The 16,198-nt window shown below is 46.7% G+C and overlaps 2 protein-coding genes across 2 annotated transcripts in view; one reads left to right on the forward strand and one right to left on the reverse strand.

Annotated features, from left to right (window-relative positions):
- Itgae (integrin subunit alpha E) overlaps positions 1-10,440 on the forward strand; it is a 45,622-nt gene extending 35,182 nt beyond the window's left edge. Inside the window, exons 27-31 of the mRNA XM_035448129.1 lie at positions 3,955-4,011; positions 4,263-4,358; positions 5,616-5,711; positions 9,086-9,196; positions 10,161-10,440. Coding sequence (XP_035304020.1) covers positions 3,955-4,011; positions 4,263-4,358; positions 5,616-5,711; positions 9,086-9,196; positions 10,161-10,253 — 453 coding nt within the window. The 3' untranslated portion in view covers positions 10,254-10,440. The remainder of the gene's footprint in view (positions 1-3,954; positions 4,012-4,262; positions 4,359-5,615; positions 5,712-9,085; positions 9,197-10,160) is intronic.
- LOC103160391 (serine/threonine-protein kinase haspin) lies at positions 823-3,772 on the reverse strand. The gene has a single exon (XM_027426808.2). The coding sequence runs from the start codon at positions 3,747-3,749 to the stop codon at positions 1,440-1,442; it is 2,310 nt and encodes a 769-aa protein (XP_027282609.1). The 5' UTR covers positions 3,750-3,772; the 3' UTR covers positions 823-1,439.
- Positions 10,441-16,198: the final 5,758 nt, after the last annotated feature.

Below are 16,198 nucleotides of genomic sequence, written 5' to 3' on the forward strand. Positions count from 1 at the left end.
CTGGAACTTGCTCTATAGACTAGGCTGGCCTCGAACTCACAGAGATCTGCCTGCCTCTGTTTCCTGAATGCTGGGATTAAAGGTGTGCATCACCACTGCCTAGTTCTTTTTGGTTTTTGTTGTTGTTGTTTTGGTTTTTCGAGGACACTATTATGATCAAATCTCTTTCCAGAGACTACAGCTTCTCAAAGGTATAAAAACTAAAGCTTTAGCCCAGGCCTGGTAGCACAGGCTTGTAACTGTGGCTGTCTGTGAGGATGAGGCAAGGAATTTTGTTAAGTTTAAGCCAGCTTGGCTATGGAATAAGTTCAAGACTAGCCTGAGCCCTGTACTCAAACCTTAGGACCACAAAAACAAACCAATAACTCAGTAAGGCATTTGCCTTGCAAGCACAAAGTCTGATTCCCAGAATCCATGTAAAAATGCTGGGTGTGGTGGTGTTTGTAACCTCACTGCTGGGAAAGTGAAGGATCCCCGAGGCTCACTAGCACAGAAATCTAGCTGAATTGGTGAACTTCAGGCCCATAGATGACTGTCACAAATGTGGGTGGAATTCCTGAGGATGACACCTGAAGTTGTCCTCTGATTTCTGCTTGTTCCTCTGCCTCTCAACCTGTATCTGCACACAAACCAGTGTGCATTTAAAATTTTAAAAACAAAACAAGACCCAAACAAACCAACATGAGCTTTAGGAGTGAAAACAAGACTACTTAATTGTGGGAAAATATTAGGAGAAAGTCAGAAAGAAAATCATTAAGATCTTACAGCGATCTGTTTCCCCTTCTTTGATGAAAATAAGCAAAAATTCAAACATCTCAAACATCAGTGCCATAGACATTTATTTCCCTTTTGAAAATTCGTAAATTCTGCTTCTGTTTCTGTGTGATTGGTGACTGAATTTGATAAACATTTCCCATACTTCCTCTATGTTGGTGTTCACACCTCCACCTCAGCTTTGACCCTCTAGTCTCTCTTTTTGCTCTGTTATTTTGCATGCAGTAAAAAACACATCTGAGGTTTGGTTCCTGCACCAGCACTGACAGCAGTATCAGGACAGCTGAGGGCTGGGCTTTTCTGACTTGTTTTTGCTCCCCTACATAGGGTATCAAGGCTCAAAAAAACAAAAACAAAAACAAAAACAACCAGATTTGTAGACTCTGCCGACAGAAAGAGGACTTATAAGATGTATACAGTTGTCCTCTATGTAGTTTATTTTTTAAAGAACACTTGTTAAAAGGAAGTTTAATTATGTTGACAAACATTTTGGTTACCTTTTAAAAACAAAACTCTCTTTTTAAAAGCTGACAGGGAACTCTTAAGGATGGGCATTTACCTCCATCCTGCTCTAGTGGCAGAGACTCAAAACAGTACCAGAGGCATTGAAGGTGTATTCAGTGAGGCTTTGGAAGGGCTCTCAATTTGAGCACTCAGTACCTGGCTTACTTAAACAGACTGTGATGGCAGAGCAGGTCAGTGGCAGAACTGAACGTCAGTACAGTTCTGTGGAAATGCTGCAGTTTCTCCTTTACCTGTTTCATGGCTGTAGTGTGACACTTAGTCTTAAAGTTCATACGATTCAAAATCTTGTCTGCGAGGTAATGTAGCCACAGCACATTATTGTAAGGGTGATACTCACTCCAGCAGTTTTTGTTCTCCTTCCTCATGAGCCTGTAGATCTCAAACTGGTAGTCACCTTGACCTGAAAATAGGTCCTCTTCAGAAGAGATATCACAGAAAACCACAATCCCATCCCGCTCCAAGCGGGACAGGGTGTAGTCGATAATGTTGACTTGTAGCCCCCGGGTGGGAATGGCGCTGGTCTTCCCATTGAGGGTGTAGTGGAGCTCTTTGAGGTTGGTTTTCTTTAAGAGCACATTCCCCCAGTGTAAGTCACGGTGCTCAAAGTGCAGCGAGGCTTCTGCCACCGCGAGGGATGCGGTGATCTGGTGCAGGATGCTCTTTGCAGTCGCTATGGAGGACAGCTTTCCTCTCATTCGCTCTAAGTCAATCCCACCAAACTCAAATTCCAGGATAATGAAGAGCTGGTCTTCCTCGAAGAAGTCAGGCCGGTCATTTGCAGATTTTTTGGTCGCATTATAGTGATCCCAGGCTCTGAGCAGCAAGGGAGGGTAAGGCCCTTGGACACAGTGTACTGAGTTCAGCCCAATGAAGCCTTCCGTGCGGTTGTACACCTCATCAGACAAGAGGCTCAGCTCTTTGGAGATGATGATCTCTGGTAGGATCTCCTCAAAGGTTTTTTGATGGGACCCATTGACTAAATCTGGTCCTTCGATAGCAATGATTTTTAGGGCTACGGGTGTTTCATCAGTAATTGTTTCAAACACTTCCCCAAACACACCTTCCCCAATCTTCTTACAGTGTTTCAGTTGTTCTGTGGACAGGCAATCATGAAAGGGGATAGGCCCTTCCTGATTACACTCCCCGTAAACCTTTTCAGCGTACGATGGGTTTTTGTCCGTGACCTGCAGGGTCTTTAAGGGGCTAAGCAAATACATAGAAGAGGAGTGACAAGAAGAAACAGTGCTGTTGGCTCTGTCCGTGATGTGAGAGGTTGAATATTCAGACTGGAAGGACCTAGAGTGCGAACCAGAAATTTGGCTGCCGCATTCCTCTGACAAATTCGTTATAACTTTCTTCTTGTGGAAACTGAAGGAGGCTCTGGTTTTGGCCCAGGAACAGGTCTCATTGATATGACTCGAGTCCGGGGAAGGGATCGAATCCTTCTTTTTCTTCTTAGATTGCTGGTGGTGGGCAGAGGTTCCCATGGCTTTTTGACTTTTCCTCCTCTTCTGAGGCGGCCTAGTTCTCTTAGGCCTGCGGATTTGCCCTGGTACACAAAGGTCTTTGCAAGCCGTTTGACTTGTGGCCCTTCTCTTTCTCATGCTTGCCAGACCCGGGCCCTTTAGTCTGTTTCCCACCTGCTGTCTTTTACGACACGGTTCCTTCCCTTTCTTCCCACATGTCCCAAACTCGTTACCTTCAGTGGTCCCTGAGTCCACAAGGCTAAAGAGGGTTGACCTGAAGCCGGCTCCGGATTGGCGGGCCCCGCCGGTGGAGCTGCCGTCCTCTGTGGCTGCTTCCTGGGGGCAGGGCAGAGACGCTGCTTCTTCGTCCAGGGAGGCTGCCGGGACTTGGGAGCCGTCAGGGACCGCAGGGATTGCATCCGGAGAGTCGGGGGCTCCGGGGGAGGCCGGAGAGCTGAATAAGGAAGCACTGGTGCCCAGCTCGTTGCTGCCTCTGGACTGGCTGCACGCACTGAGGTCCGGGCTGAAGCAGCCCAGGTTACAGCTGGAGAAGGGTGGCGGTCGCAGCCGGCCGCACGGGGTGCTGCACTGCTGCGGGGGCCGAGGCCGCAGCCTCTGGGTGGCTGTCAGGGTCCACCGGTCCGGGGAGACGCAGCCCGGAGAACGCCTGCTGCGCTTCGGCGGGGGCCGAGGCCGCAGCCTCTGGGTGGCTGTCAGGGTCCACCGGCCCGGGGAGGCGCGGCCCGGAGAACGATTGCGCCGCGGGCCCACGGGGCTGCCGGGGAAGTCGGGGTCGTCAGAGTCGTCGGAAACGACAAGCGGCGACTGGTCATTGCCGCTGAGGCTGCTGCTGCTGAAAGCGCGCTTCGGATCCGGCGGCTGGAACCATTGCACGGCCAGCCGGCTAGGCTGCGACCTCTGGACGCCCCTCGCCGCGTACGTTCGGAAGAGCCGGGTCTCGGGCCGCGGGAGGGACGCTGCCATGGCGGGTGCCCGCCGGTCCGTTCAAACTGACACACCGCGAGACTTCCGCGAGCACGCCCGCCGGCCCGCTGGGTCCTAGCGCCCGCTCTCGGCTCCAGCAGCGCGCCCGACCTCCCAGAGGCCGCCAGGGGGCAGATGCCTAGCGGGATTTAGATAGAGCGCTTTCAGGGGCGGCTCAGGAAAGCATCTCGTTTTTTTTTTTCAGGCCCACACGGAGTGCACGCAGAGTCAAGAGCGCGCCTGTGGGAGCGATCCTGTTCAGGTGAGCGAGGTGGTCTCAAGAGCCCGAGAGAGGGATGTGGACAGCCACTGAAGGTGACCGCAGAGGTCAGGTCGCAGCGTCTGCAAAGTTCTTTCCGAGGCTCTCAGCCTCACTGGTCCTGTTTGCTAGGGTGACTGACACTTAGCTCAAACTGCTCGCCCTGGGGCCTTAGATGCTCTGTCCTAGACATGCAGATTTTTCAGCCTGATGTGCTAGAACGGAGTGAGCAAACTCACCTTTTGCTTTTGCAGCACGTACAAGAGTGGCATTCAGTGATCTGTGATATCACGTCTAATAAAGAAAATGTAACCGTGGCTGCGGAGATCTCCCTGGGCCACACTAAGCAGGTACTCGAGACTGAAATTTTGCAGATTTTGTCATCCAATTCTAGGGCCTCTCCTCTAGAAAGAGTAATAGCACCGGGAATGTGCCATCCGGAATAGATACCTTGATTGACTTTCTGTCCCAACCTGCTCTTATCAAGTACATAGCAGGTATCTTAATCCTGTTCCACACTGACATGTACGAATTACCCGTGACTCCTCTTTGCTACTTTCCCATGTGTATCCTAGCAGCAATCCCTGCCATCCCATCTTCAGAACCTGTATTACATCAGGTCTCTCTGCTCTACCGATGTGTTTAATAATTCTCTGTTGGCTTGTTGCCTAACCTTAGGCACGCTCTCTTTGTCTTGGCGTTCCCCCTAACCTATCCAAATAACTCTTCAAGAGCTGGAGAGATGGATCAGCAGTTTAGAGCATGTACTCTTCTTTCAGAAGATGAGGTTCCGTTCCTAGCTGCTCACAACAACCTGTAACTCCAGCTGTGGGGGTATCTGATGCCCTTTCCTAGTCCCCATGGACACTTGCACTCACATACATACATGCACATATATGCACATGATTTTTAAAACGGAAATAATTCTTAATTGAGCATTAGACTGTGCTATCTTCCTTTAAAAACAAAAATCAGAAACTTCAAACACAGTTGACTTTGGAATTGGATACACTTAGGTTAAAACCCACACTGCTTTCTTGGCAAGCAAAGATTTACATGATCTGGTATATGCTTAATTTATCACCCCGTGCTGTCTGTCCTTTCTCACCTGTCTCTCCCTTATACCCAGATATTCTGTCATTTCTGCTTTTTAGCTTGTTTATATCATTGTGGCCACTTTGTACTTATAGTTAGTTTGCGTAATATTGCTCAAATTTTATTTTCCTAAAAGACCTTAGTGTAAAGTGGGAACAAATGATCCAGTTTAACATTGTGCAGTGAGCCAGATGAGATGGAAGTGGCTATGGAGGAAAAGGGACACATGGATGAGAGAATGAAGAACTGTCCAGAGCTGACTTTGCCAGGGGTGGGGGAGGTGGTGGTTATAGCATGATGTCAAGCGTAAGGGGAAATAAGTTAGGGGATGACTACAGGCTTGTGGCTTGGAAAACTGTGTGGCTGCTGGGACCATTTATGGAGGCTAAAAAGGAATACTGGAGAAGGAATATATTTGAAGGGAAAATTGGTTCAAACTCTTCAGAAGCAATGAGTTCATGTCTACAACATGTTTCGTGTTCCTCCACACCCCACCTTTCTCTATGTCATAGCTACTCAGAGATGTGACTGAGCTGCAGATCCTCGGTGAAATATCTTTCAACAAATCTCTGTATGAGGGGCTGAGTGCAGAGAACCACAGAACGCAGGTAACTCCGGCCTGTTTTCTCATGAGTGTTCTGGGGAAACTGCTGTCACTGCTGACCTTGTGACAGTTTTTCATCTGTGTAATAGGAATCAACAACAGTTTGTACTTAGTTTAAAAAATTAATTGATTTTGAAACTAATTTAGGAAACAAAACATTTCCTACGTGAGAAGTCCATATACTGTCCTCCTAGTATGTAACATTAGTGCCTGTTACAGTGTTGAGCAGGGGCATGCTCACAGTGCCTAATCATTTTACAGGCCTTAGACCGAGCACTAGAAGTATTGGAGTTCATGTTTCAAAAATGAACTGATGTCCGGGTCTGAGCTGAATGTTCTTGTGTGTGTTGCCCTATATCTTCATTTTTTTTTTCTTTTTAAAGTTTATTTTTTCCGTGTGTGAGTGTTTTGCCTGCCTGTATGTCTGTTTACCACATATATGCCTGATGCCATGGAGGACCGAGTGGGTGTTGGGGGCTGGGGAGATGGCTCATTGGTTAAGAGTGTAGGTTGCTCTTGCCGAAGACCCAGGTTCAGTTCCCAGCACCTACATGGTGGCTCACATCCATCTATGATTCTAGTTCTAAGGGACCTGATGCCATCTCCTGCCCTCCTGTTCTGACTGCAGAGGCTCCAAGAGTACACATGGTTCACAGACATCTATTCAGGCAAAATACTCATACACATAAATAGATAACTAATGTTGCCCACGCCTTTTCCTTGGTCTAGTGTGTCTGTTAAGCTCCTGGACCTAGTTTCCGGTATATCTCTTACAGTCTCAATTCACCCCAATAAATTTATGCTGGCCTTTCTACTTCTAGGAATAAGTGAGTCATTTATCAGTCTGTGTTACATGCATGATGCCAGATGAATGGTGCTGTTCACATGTCCACCCAGGCATACAGTCCTCTTCCATCTTCAAAATAGAGTCAAATACTGCTCATAAAATGAGTCTCTCTTGGGGCAAGGCATAGCCTGGAAAACTGTTTTTGTTTTTTGGTTTTCTTTTCTTTTCTTTCTTTCTTTTTTTTTTGGGGGGGGTGTTTTCGAGACAGGGTTTCTCTGTGTAGGTTTGGAGGCTGTCCTGGAACTAGTTCTTGTAGACCAGGCTGGCCTCAAACTCACAGAGATCCGCCTGCCTCTGCCTCCCGAGTGCTGGGATTAAAGGCGTGCGCCACCACCACCCGGCTTTTTTTTGTTTTTCAAGACAGGGTTTCTCTGTCTTGTTTAGAGCTTTGTTTAGAGCCTATCTTGGCACTCACTCTGGAGACTGTTTTATACAGTCTGGAAAACTGTTTTATACAGACAGTTACAGAGTAACCCAAAGCGGGGGTGTAGCCTGATCTTACACACCCAGCTTATTATACTTACTTAGTGAGTGTAGGGGTGTGTGTGTGTGTGTGTGTGTGTGTGTGTGTGTACAGACAGTATAGAGTAACTCAGAGCTGGGCACAGTCTGATCTTACACACCTACCTATTTCGTGTGTGTAGATATGTGTGTGAGCATGGGCATGGCAAGGGATACTTGTGACAACTGGCAAGAGTTGTCGACCCTAGAGGCAGACAGCTTCCCTTGCTAAGCCATTTGCTGGTCTCTGAAGCATTGCTTGTACAGAAAATGATATTGAAAAAACATATTATTATTAGTCACACTGCCTAGATTCTAAAAAAAAATAGAGTTCAAGACAAACCTGGTTTACAGAGTGAGTTTTGGAACAGCCAGAACTATACAGAGAAACTCTGTCTTGAAAACTGAAAAATAAATAAAGTAATATAATTGAAATCCAACCCTAACTGAAAGGTACCAACTAAAAATAATGGTTTCTTCAGCTGTCAGTGCAGGTGCAATCCCGGTCACCAGCAAAGGAGACAATTTGTCCTGATTTGCTTTGACTGCTATGACTCCAGAACAGCAGCTGACAGTATGGCCACTGGACTGCCCACTGCCCATGTTTGCCACAAGCAGGGGGGGGCATTCTATGTCCCCCTTCTCCCTTACCCTCTGCTGGATTAGTTTTGGGCAATTTTGGGGAGAAGCTGTGCGTTTCAAAGAGGGCAAAGGAAGAAGGCTTGGAGAAATAGGGATGCTGTTTCCACTCCAGTCTGGCCTATTGTGCCCTGGGGCCTCCTTCATTCCTCAGCCCGGGTTCCAGAGTCCTGTCTTCCCCCCCACCCCCTTACCTTCCCCTCTGGTGTCGGATCACAACTCTGTTCCTGTCCCCACTCCAGCTCTGTTGCAGTTCCCTTCCTACTCTCAAGGTCAGAACTTAACTCCTGTGAAGTTCAGTTTACCTGTAGCCAAGTGTAGTCCAGAGGGCCAGTCCTGAGTCAGTCACATTTATAATTTAGCTGGGAGAAGCCTCAAGGGTGAGTTGGCTAACTCCCTACCCTGTACGGAAATCTCTCCAAAGCATGCATGACCTTGGTGCTTATGTACTGGCCTGAAGGGAACTCAGTGTCTTGCAGCAGGGAGTCATGATGACCCTCTGGCTCTAACTGTGTCCTGGCAGCATGCTTTGGCCACTACCCAGGAGGGCCAAACCCTTGTCAGGAAGTGTTTCCATAGAGTTTTCCAGTGTGTCAGGGTGAGAGAAGACTCCTGAGCTGCTGAGATCCTTAGGAAAACACCTTGTGGGAGTGATTTCTAACAGAAGAGCCCTGCAGTGCCATGGGTGGACCCGCTTTTGACCTCACAGTGTCCCCGAGGGCTGCACTCAGCCTGGTGAAGGACAGGGCAACCCCTGGCAGTCATTTCTTGTAGGAAAATGTATACAGTGTTCTGCCTGCTTGTATGCCAGAATAGGAACCAGTTCTCATTATAGATGGGTGTGACCTGCCCTGTAGGTTTTGGGAATTGAACTTAGGACTTCTGGAAGAGCAGCCAGTGCTCTTAATCTCTGAGCTATCTCTCCAGCCTCTTATAGGAAAATGTATTGCCAAAGACTTTAGGCATGTGTGGGAGATTTAAAAGTATCTGTCAGACTTGAATTGAAAAGGACTCCGAGATCTTTAAACAAGTCATCACTTTGGAGACAGTGACCATAGGGATCAAGGACACAGAAGGGCACAGCTGCTGTAGAATCTTGTTGCTCTGGGAGTTGTTCTCAGACTGGCAGACCACCATTAGGTCAAGGTCACAGCCCCCAACGACCCAGCTCGCTTACATCAGAGACCAGAATAGTTTCTTATGGAGTGCTGTGATCATAAGATGATTTTAGGTGATGCTGAGTCAGGCGGTGGTCAGCTTTCTGCCATTCCATCATCAGTCTTGATCAATATGCAGGTTGTTACCAAGTCCTCATCTCTTGTTCCTTAAAATAACATGGACCGTCTTCCTCCCTTGTAACTTACTGACTTATGGACTGAATCTTTATCCAGATCACTGTCATCTTCCTGAGAGATGAGGAGCCCAACTCTTTGCCTCTCATCATTGGCAGCAGTATTGGAGGCCTCCTGCTCTTGGTTGTGATTATAGCCATTCTATTCAAGGTCAGTTCCACTCAACATGTTTGCACGGAGAAACCACTGGGCTCTGATACTGCTTTCATTACCTTGGAAGACAGCTAACCTCAGGCCTACTGCACCTACCCTGGCCATGTGGCCTCTTTTCTTTGTTTGTTGAAGCTCTGTGTCCTGTTTAGACAAATGAACCTGACATTTTCTCTCTGGAAAAAAATAATAAAAGCCTAATTGAAGTATTTGAGCACAGAGAGATGTTCCTAAAGCAGATCTGATTGTCACCCCTTTGAAAGTCCCTACCCCAGAGTCCAGACTTTCTTAGTGTTATTTGAAGCCTTCTACATCCTGGCCTCTGTCTCTCACACCCCTAAGTCTTGCTTTGTTTTCTGCAGACAAGTTGACCCATTCCCTGAATAGGTTCAGGACTCTCTGTCTGGGCCTGTGTGACTTGCTAGGAGTGCCAGCTCCCACCCTCTCACCCTTCACACAGCTCCCCAGAAGGCTTAGCTAGGCCCCTGTGCCAGGCCTGAGAGCTCCCTCCTGAAAGCCTTACAGGTAGCAGTCATCACACCTCATGGTCATTTTGCCCTTTTCCTAGATTCTGAACTTCTGTGGGAGATTGTGGGCAATCTTTATGTCTTTAGCATGGCAGGCTGTCCCAAGCATTCTTCCAGAAAGAGGATTAGATCCAGCTGTATGACTGACCCCATAGCACCTAGCTAGTTAAAGGTGTTTAAGTGCTCTAGCGGTTCAGAGGACTCAGAGGACGGTGGAAGGCCATCTCTTGTTGGGGGATGAACACCAGGAAGGCAACACTCACTGAAAAAACTGAAAAAGGGACAGGGAAGATCAAGAAAGCTCAGAGGAAGGCAGAGGGAACAAAGAGAAGCCCAGGAAGCCCAGGTTTGGAGCTGCTTAGCGACTTTAGAAGACAGTTTCTAAAGCAGGTGGCTACCCCAGGTTCTTTATGAGGGTTCCCTCCTCTCTGTTTCAGTGTGGCTTTTTCAAAAGGAAGTATCAACAGCTGAACTTGGAGAGTATAAGGAGGACCCAGCTGAAGGCTGACAGTCTGCTGGTGGAAGATTAGAGCCTACTTCAGTTCCGGAACCTGGACACTCAGTGTCTGCCACATAGTCTCCTTAGGATGGCCTAGGAACATCGAACAGACCATGGAGTGCTGTTCACAGACACACATTGTCCCCATAGTGTTTGTGCATTGTGCAAAAGGGAGACTTGGACACATTTTCTCTTAAATAAATTTACCTTTACAGCAATGCCTCTAATGTGTACATATTTTCCACAATTTGGCATGTATTTTGATGACTGACAGGTCAAACTTTTATTCCTATTTAAAAATATTATATTCTTTGTTTTGTTTTATTTGAGACCCTTTGTTTGTTATGTAAAAAGACCCTTTTCTACATAGCCCTGGCTGTCCTGGAACTCAGTATATAGACCAGGCTGGCTTAGAACTCACAGAGATCTGCTTACCTCTGCCTCCTGAGTGCTGGGATTAAAGGCGTGAGCCACTATCGCCCAGCATTTTATGTTCTTTTAAACAAAAATCTATTTTATTTTTATGTAAGTATGTATATGTATGCATCTGTACGTATGTGCACATGTATGTATGTGTAGATTGGTCTTGAACTCAGAGATTCCCCTGCCTCTGCCTCCCGAGTGCTGGGATTAAAGGCGTGCACCACCAACGCCCGACTCTCTGGGCTCTTTTTGTCTCTTCTCTTAATGTTGCCTCAGAAACCTAAGAAGGATGACTTTAAATGCTTGGTCCTCCTGCCTCTGTGTCATGGCTGCTACACTACAGTGTTCTGTTGTCTCATCTTTCTTTGTGTATTTTTATTTTTTCATTTATTTTATTTTATTTTGGTTTCTTGAGAAAGGGTTTCTCTGTGTAGCTTTGGAGCCTATCCTGGCACTCACTCTGGAGACCAGGATGGCCTCGAACTTACAGAGATCGGCTTGCCTCTGCCTCCTGAGTGCTGGGATCAAAGGCGTGTGCCACCAACGCCCGACAATTTATTTTTATTTTATGTATAAGATTTTTGCTTGTATGTATGTATGTATGTATGTATGTATGTATTATACCTCATAATGCCTTGTCCCCACACATGTCAGAAGAGGACATAAGATCCCCTGGAACTGGAGTTCCAGTCAGCTGTGAGCCATCACGTGTGGGTGCTGGGAACTGAACCTGGGTCCTCTGAAAGAGCAGCTAGGGCTCTTGACTGCAGAGTCATCTCTCCAGTCTTCTTTATGTACTTGAAATACACAAACAATTGTGAAGAGAAAAATATATTAGTATATAATAATCAAAATACTTCTTAAATTGTACTCATAAAGATTTATTATTGCATTAAAACAGCAGGTCTCAGCCAGGTGGTGGTGGTACATACCTTTAATCCCAGCACTAGGGAGGCAGAGGCAGGCAGATCTCTGTGAGTTCTAGGCCAGCCTAGACTACAGAGGTAGTTCCAGGACAGCTAGGGCTACGTGGAGAAATCCTGTCTTGAAAAATAAAAAAAATAAAAAATAAAAAAACAAGCCCCTGACCCCCAAAACCTCAGCATATCTGGTAACTGCTTTATTCTCAAAATAGTGATGAGTTTCAAATGCACTTAGACATATCTGAATGAAAAAAAGAAATAAAAAGGAGAGGGCATGACTGCTCCTAGGTGTGGTAGAGGAGAAACTTGACCGTAGATAAAAGGGAGAGTGTAGCCAGAGTCTGACACATCTCCAGATTCCAGAGTGGTCATAACCTTGAGCAGTGTCGGGAGGGGAAGGAGAGAGAGGAACCAGGTGCACCAGCCAGGAGGCCAAAGGTACAGAAAGGGGTAGGTAACCAAAATGGCTGGATTATATAGGGAAGAGCCTCTTGGGGAAGGGCAGCCCAGCTCCTGGACTGGAGAGTTCAGGGTAGGGGGTGGGGTATGCCAGCCATACCCTGTAACAGGTAGGGCCTGAGGGATGCTGGGAGAACTTGGCAGCCCTGTCTGCTTTGATATGTTAAATGGGAGCCTCAGCCATTTGTCGCAGGTTTGAAACCTAACAATATCTGCAATGGGTATAATGTGAAGGGAAAATTGTCACACTTTCTATTGTTAACTGGGTTACAGGTACCATTGCCTACATCCACAGCTGAAGTGTTAAATTTCAGTCAGGCTGCAGCAGAAAGAGATGTCTCATTGATCTCTCACTCTGGATGCTCTAGTCCCATTTAAGGAAACATGCTTTGTTCATCTTTCATTTGTTTGGTTTTCTGAGATAGGCACTTACCATGTAGCTAGCTCAACCTGGCTTGGCTTGAGTTCTGACTTAGAACTTAAGAGACCATCCTGCCTCAGATTCCTGAGTGCTGGGCTTACAGCACTGTAGCACCACACCAGGCCTAAGGTTTGAACCTCACGTGGTCTTGTTTTTGTTTTAAGGAGAAGAAAACTTGTCAGAGGTCCCAAGTCTAGTAAATGGCAGAGTCATTGTTTAAAAAGATATCTGAGCTGAGTGTGGTGGTACACACCCAGCACGAGGGGGCAGAAGTGGGCAGAGCTCTGTGACCTCAAGGCCAGCCTGTTCTACATGGTGAGTTCCAAGCCAATCAGAGTTACATGGTGAGACCCTGTCTCAAAACAAAACAAAGTGAAGACTATTTGGACCCAAAGTCTAATGCCTTTTCCATAGAGCCTCACTATGGACTGGGCAGCCCAAAGTGGAGTGGCAGTTTTCAGAGTTCAGTTGTTCGGGTCCCTTGGCTTCACTCCTGAAGGCAGATGCTTAGAGCAGCCTGGGGCAACTGCGGTTTTGCCACACACTCCAGGGGATGAGGATGTAGATAGATCCTGGGGAGATGCTAGCTGTGATACCAGAGTTTGTGCATCTCTCTGCATGGAGTCAGAGGGTGGCTATGCACACTGAAGTCTTGACTAACCTGCTGCTTCAGTAGAATCAGAAGCCTCCATGAAAAAAGTACATAGAAACGAAGCCTGGTCATTTTACATCAGACATCTCAGTATATAGGCTAAAGGAAGCTCGCTCGTTCGTTCATTTGTTCGTTCGTTCTTTCATTCTTCACTCCCACAAAGTTTTATAAGTCTTAGCACTACCTATTTCATGGAGGTTGACAGGTAAAGTCTTCCCTGCCCTCATAGCCCTATTCAGAGGATCAGAGTCCAACTAATGACAACAAGCAAGAAATCAGTGAATCCTAAGTTGCACAGATCCTGGCAGGGGGTTTAGAGGAGGAGACATATGCCTCTGAAGCTGTAAGGCTGTGAAGGACTGAGGTGGGGTCTATCTGGGCACGTTCCCAGAAATGTGAGAAGGCATACGTGAACTGACTGGGCCATAGTGGGAGTCTTGGGGAGTATGAATCTGAATAGGGAGGTGGGGACACACACTTCATGTGCACAGGTATGAGACAGCACAGGCAACTTGGTAGTAATTAATTAGTTAATTTTTTCCCAGCTGGATAAGTCCCCCCTCCCTCCTCTCCTCCTACCCCCAATCCACTGCTTCTCTCTTCTCTTCAGAAAAGTGCAGGCCTCTCATGTATGCCAGCAGCTATGGCATATCAAGTTGCAGTGAGGCTCGGCACCTCCTTTCCTGTTTAGGCTGGGTGAGGCAATGCAGTGGGAGGAAAGGGTTCCAAAAGCAGGTAATAGAGCCAGAGGCAGCTGCTGCTCCCTCTGTTAGCCCCACAAGAAGACCAAGCTATACAACTGTAACATATGTACAGAAGGCCTAGGTCAGTCTCTGTGAGACTAGGTTAGTTGTTGATTTTTGTGGGTTTTCTTGTGACACCTTGATATTTTACATGAGGATTTCACACTCATTCTGGTTTTATTGCCACTCTAGACCCATGGACAAGGAGCAGGGATAGATGGGAGAAACTTCACAAAGAAGAAATCACTGAAAGGAGACGAAAGCTTATTTCCCTTTAAAATGTGCCGTTAGAGTTGTCAGTGCCTTGTGGCTTTGGCTGATTCAAGTTTAAATCTTTGTCTTTTTTTTTTTTTTTTTGGTTTTTTGAGACAGGGTTTCTCTGTGTAGCTTTGGAGCCTATCCTGGCACTCACTCTGGAGACCAGCCTGGCCTCGAACTCACAGAGATCCACCTGCCTCTGCCTCCTGGGATTAAAGGCATGTGCCACCAACGCCCGGCTAAATCTTTGTCCTTTTTAGTATTCCACTGGAAGTCATATTTTGTTTGAGACAGGGTTTTTACTTTATAGCTCTAGCTGTCATGGAACTCATTATATAGAGCAGGCTGGTCTTGAACTCTTGAAGATCTTCTTGCCTCTACCTCCCAAGTACTGGGATTAAATGCATGCACCCCCACATTGGGCCAGTCATATATGTTTTTAAGTGTTTGGTATCTTTGTTTAGTTTCTCCTCTATAGTGGGAAATTACCAATACGGAGTCAGGTAGAAATATAAGGGTATTTAATAGGGAAAAGCCTTACTTACAGAACAACCTAGCCAGCTGGCGTGGCAGCGGTCTGTACGCAAGCCCAAAAGTGAAACCGAAAGAGAGACGCAGTCCCCTTCAAGTCTCACTCTATGTCACCCTGAACACGCCCTCGAAAGCGCAAGCATGGTCAGACACACCTGTAGCCAGCCCCTACGTAGGCATGGTTACAGCTTCCCCTACACGCCTCAGATCAGCTACTAAAGCTAAGTAATAAATGGCAACCTGTCAATTAAGATGGCTTATGGTCACAAATATGCTTCCCATAGCAAAGAGCTTCCTTTTTCTTCTTGACTGCAATTAAGGCACATTAACAACAAATTTATGAGGGCCTGGTAAGATGGCTCAGTGGGTAGGGGTGTGTGGTAGGTGGAGGTGGGAGTCCCTGAAGGCTCTATGGTCAGCAGGGAAAAGATCTGGATGATGGAAGAATGAAACTCTGTCCAGCCTGACTTAGCCAGAGCTGGTTCAAACTTCTAGAGTCCCAGGTTGTTTATTTTAGCACAGCACAAATTTGGAAAAACAAAACTTTTCTGATGGCAATTAACTCAGTGCACAGAGTATGACAAAGCTTAAGCCATGTTTTCGTTGGATTTTTGTTTTCCTGAGACAGGGTTTTTCTGTGTAACCCTAGATGTCCTAAAACTCACTCTGTAGACTCAGGCTGGCCTGAGTTCGACTCAGAAATGAATGCCTCTACTTCCTGGGTGCTGGTATTAAAGGCTTATACCACCACCTGGTTACATTGAAAGTCTTTTTTGTTGTTGTTTTTTGGGTTTTTTGTTTTGTTTTGTTTTGTTTTTTGTTTTTCGAGACAGGGTTTCTCTGTGGCTTTGGAGGCTGTCCTGGAACTAGCTCTTGTAGACCAGGCTGGTCTCAAACTCACAGAGATCCACCTGCCTCTGCCTCTGCCTCCAAGTGCTGGGATTAAAGGCATGTGCCACCAAGGCCCAGCACATTGAAACTCTTTACAAAGTACATCTGGCTTCTTTCATAAAGATGGGTACTGTTGACTCAGTGCTCAAGATTTAGGGATTAGGGGAGTGACTGAGATAAACATAATGCTGTTGGGAGTCAGGATTGGCCTGACCCTAAGATAACACAGAAGTCTATTAGGCTGTTGTAAAGTACAAATGACATAAGGATGGGTTTTATGGATTTAGAAGCAATGCTCAAGATTTAGGGGGGAAGGGTCTGGGATAAACAAAGCATAGATTCTAGGGGATAAATTCTGTCTCTACAGATAGTAAATATCACCAGGTTGTAAACTACAGCCATTCCCAGCATTCTGTAAGGAAGAGGGGTAAACTTACTTTGAAGATCTTCCTTCCTTTGACAAGTCTGCATGTTTGACTTTCCCTGGCTTCCCCAGTGCTTATCTGTGCACACAAGGACCTCTTGCCCTCTACAAGGGTGCTTGCTGCCAAGCTTGAAAACCTGAGATTGATCCCCAGAACACACATGGTGGAAAAAGAACAGGTTCCTCAAACCTTTACATCTGCACACACACACACACACACACACACACACACACACACGCACGCACGCACG

This window comes from Cricetulus griseus, chromosome 7, assembly GCF_003668045.3.
Source record: "Cricetulus griseus strain 17A/GY chromosome 7, alternate assembly CriGri-PICRH-1.0, whole genome shotgun sequence".
Classification (NCBI taxonomy): domain Eukaryota; kingdom Metazoa; phylum Chordata; class Mammalia; order Rodentia; family Cricetidae; genus Cricetulus; species Cricetulus griseus.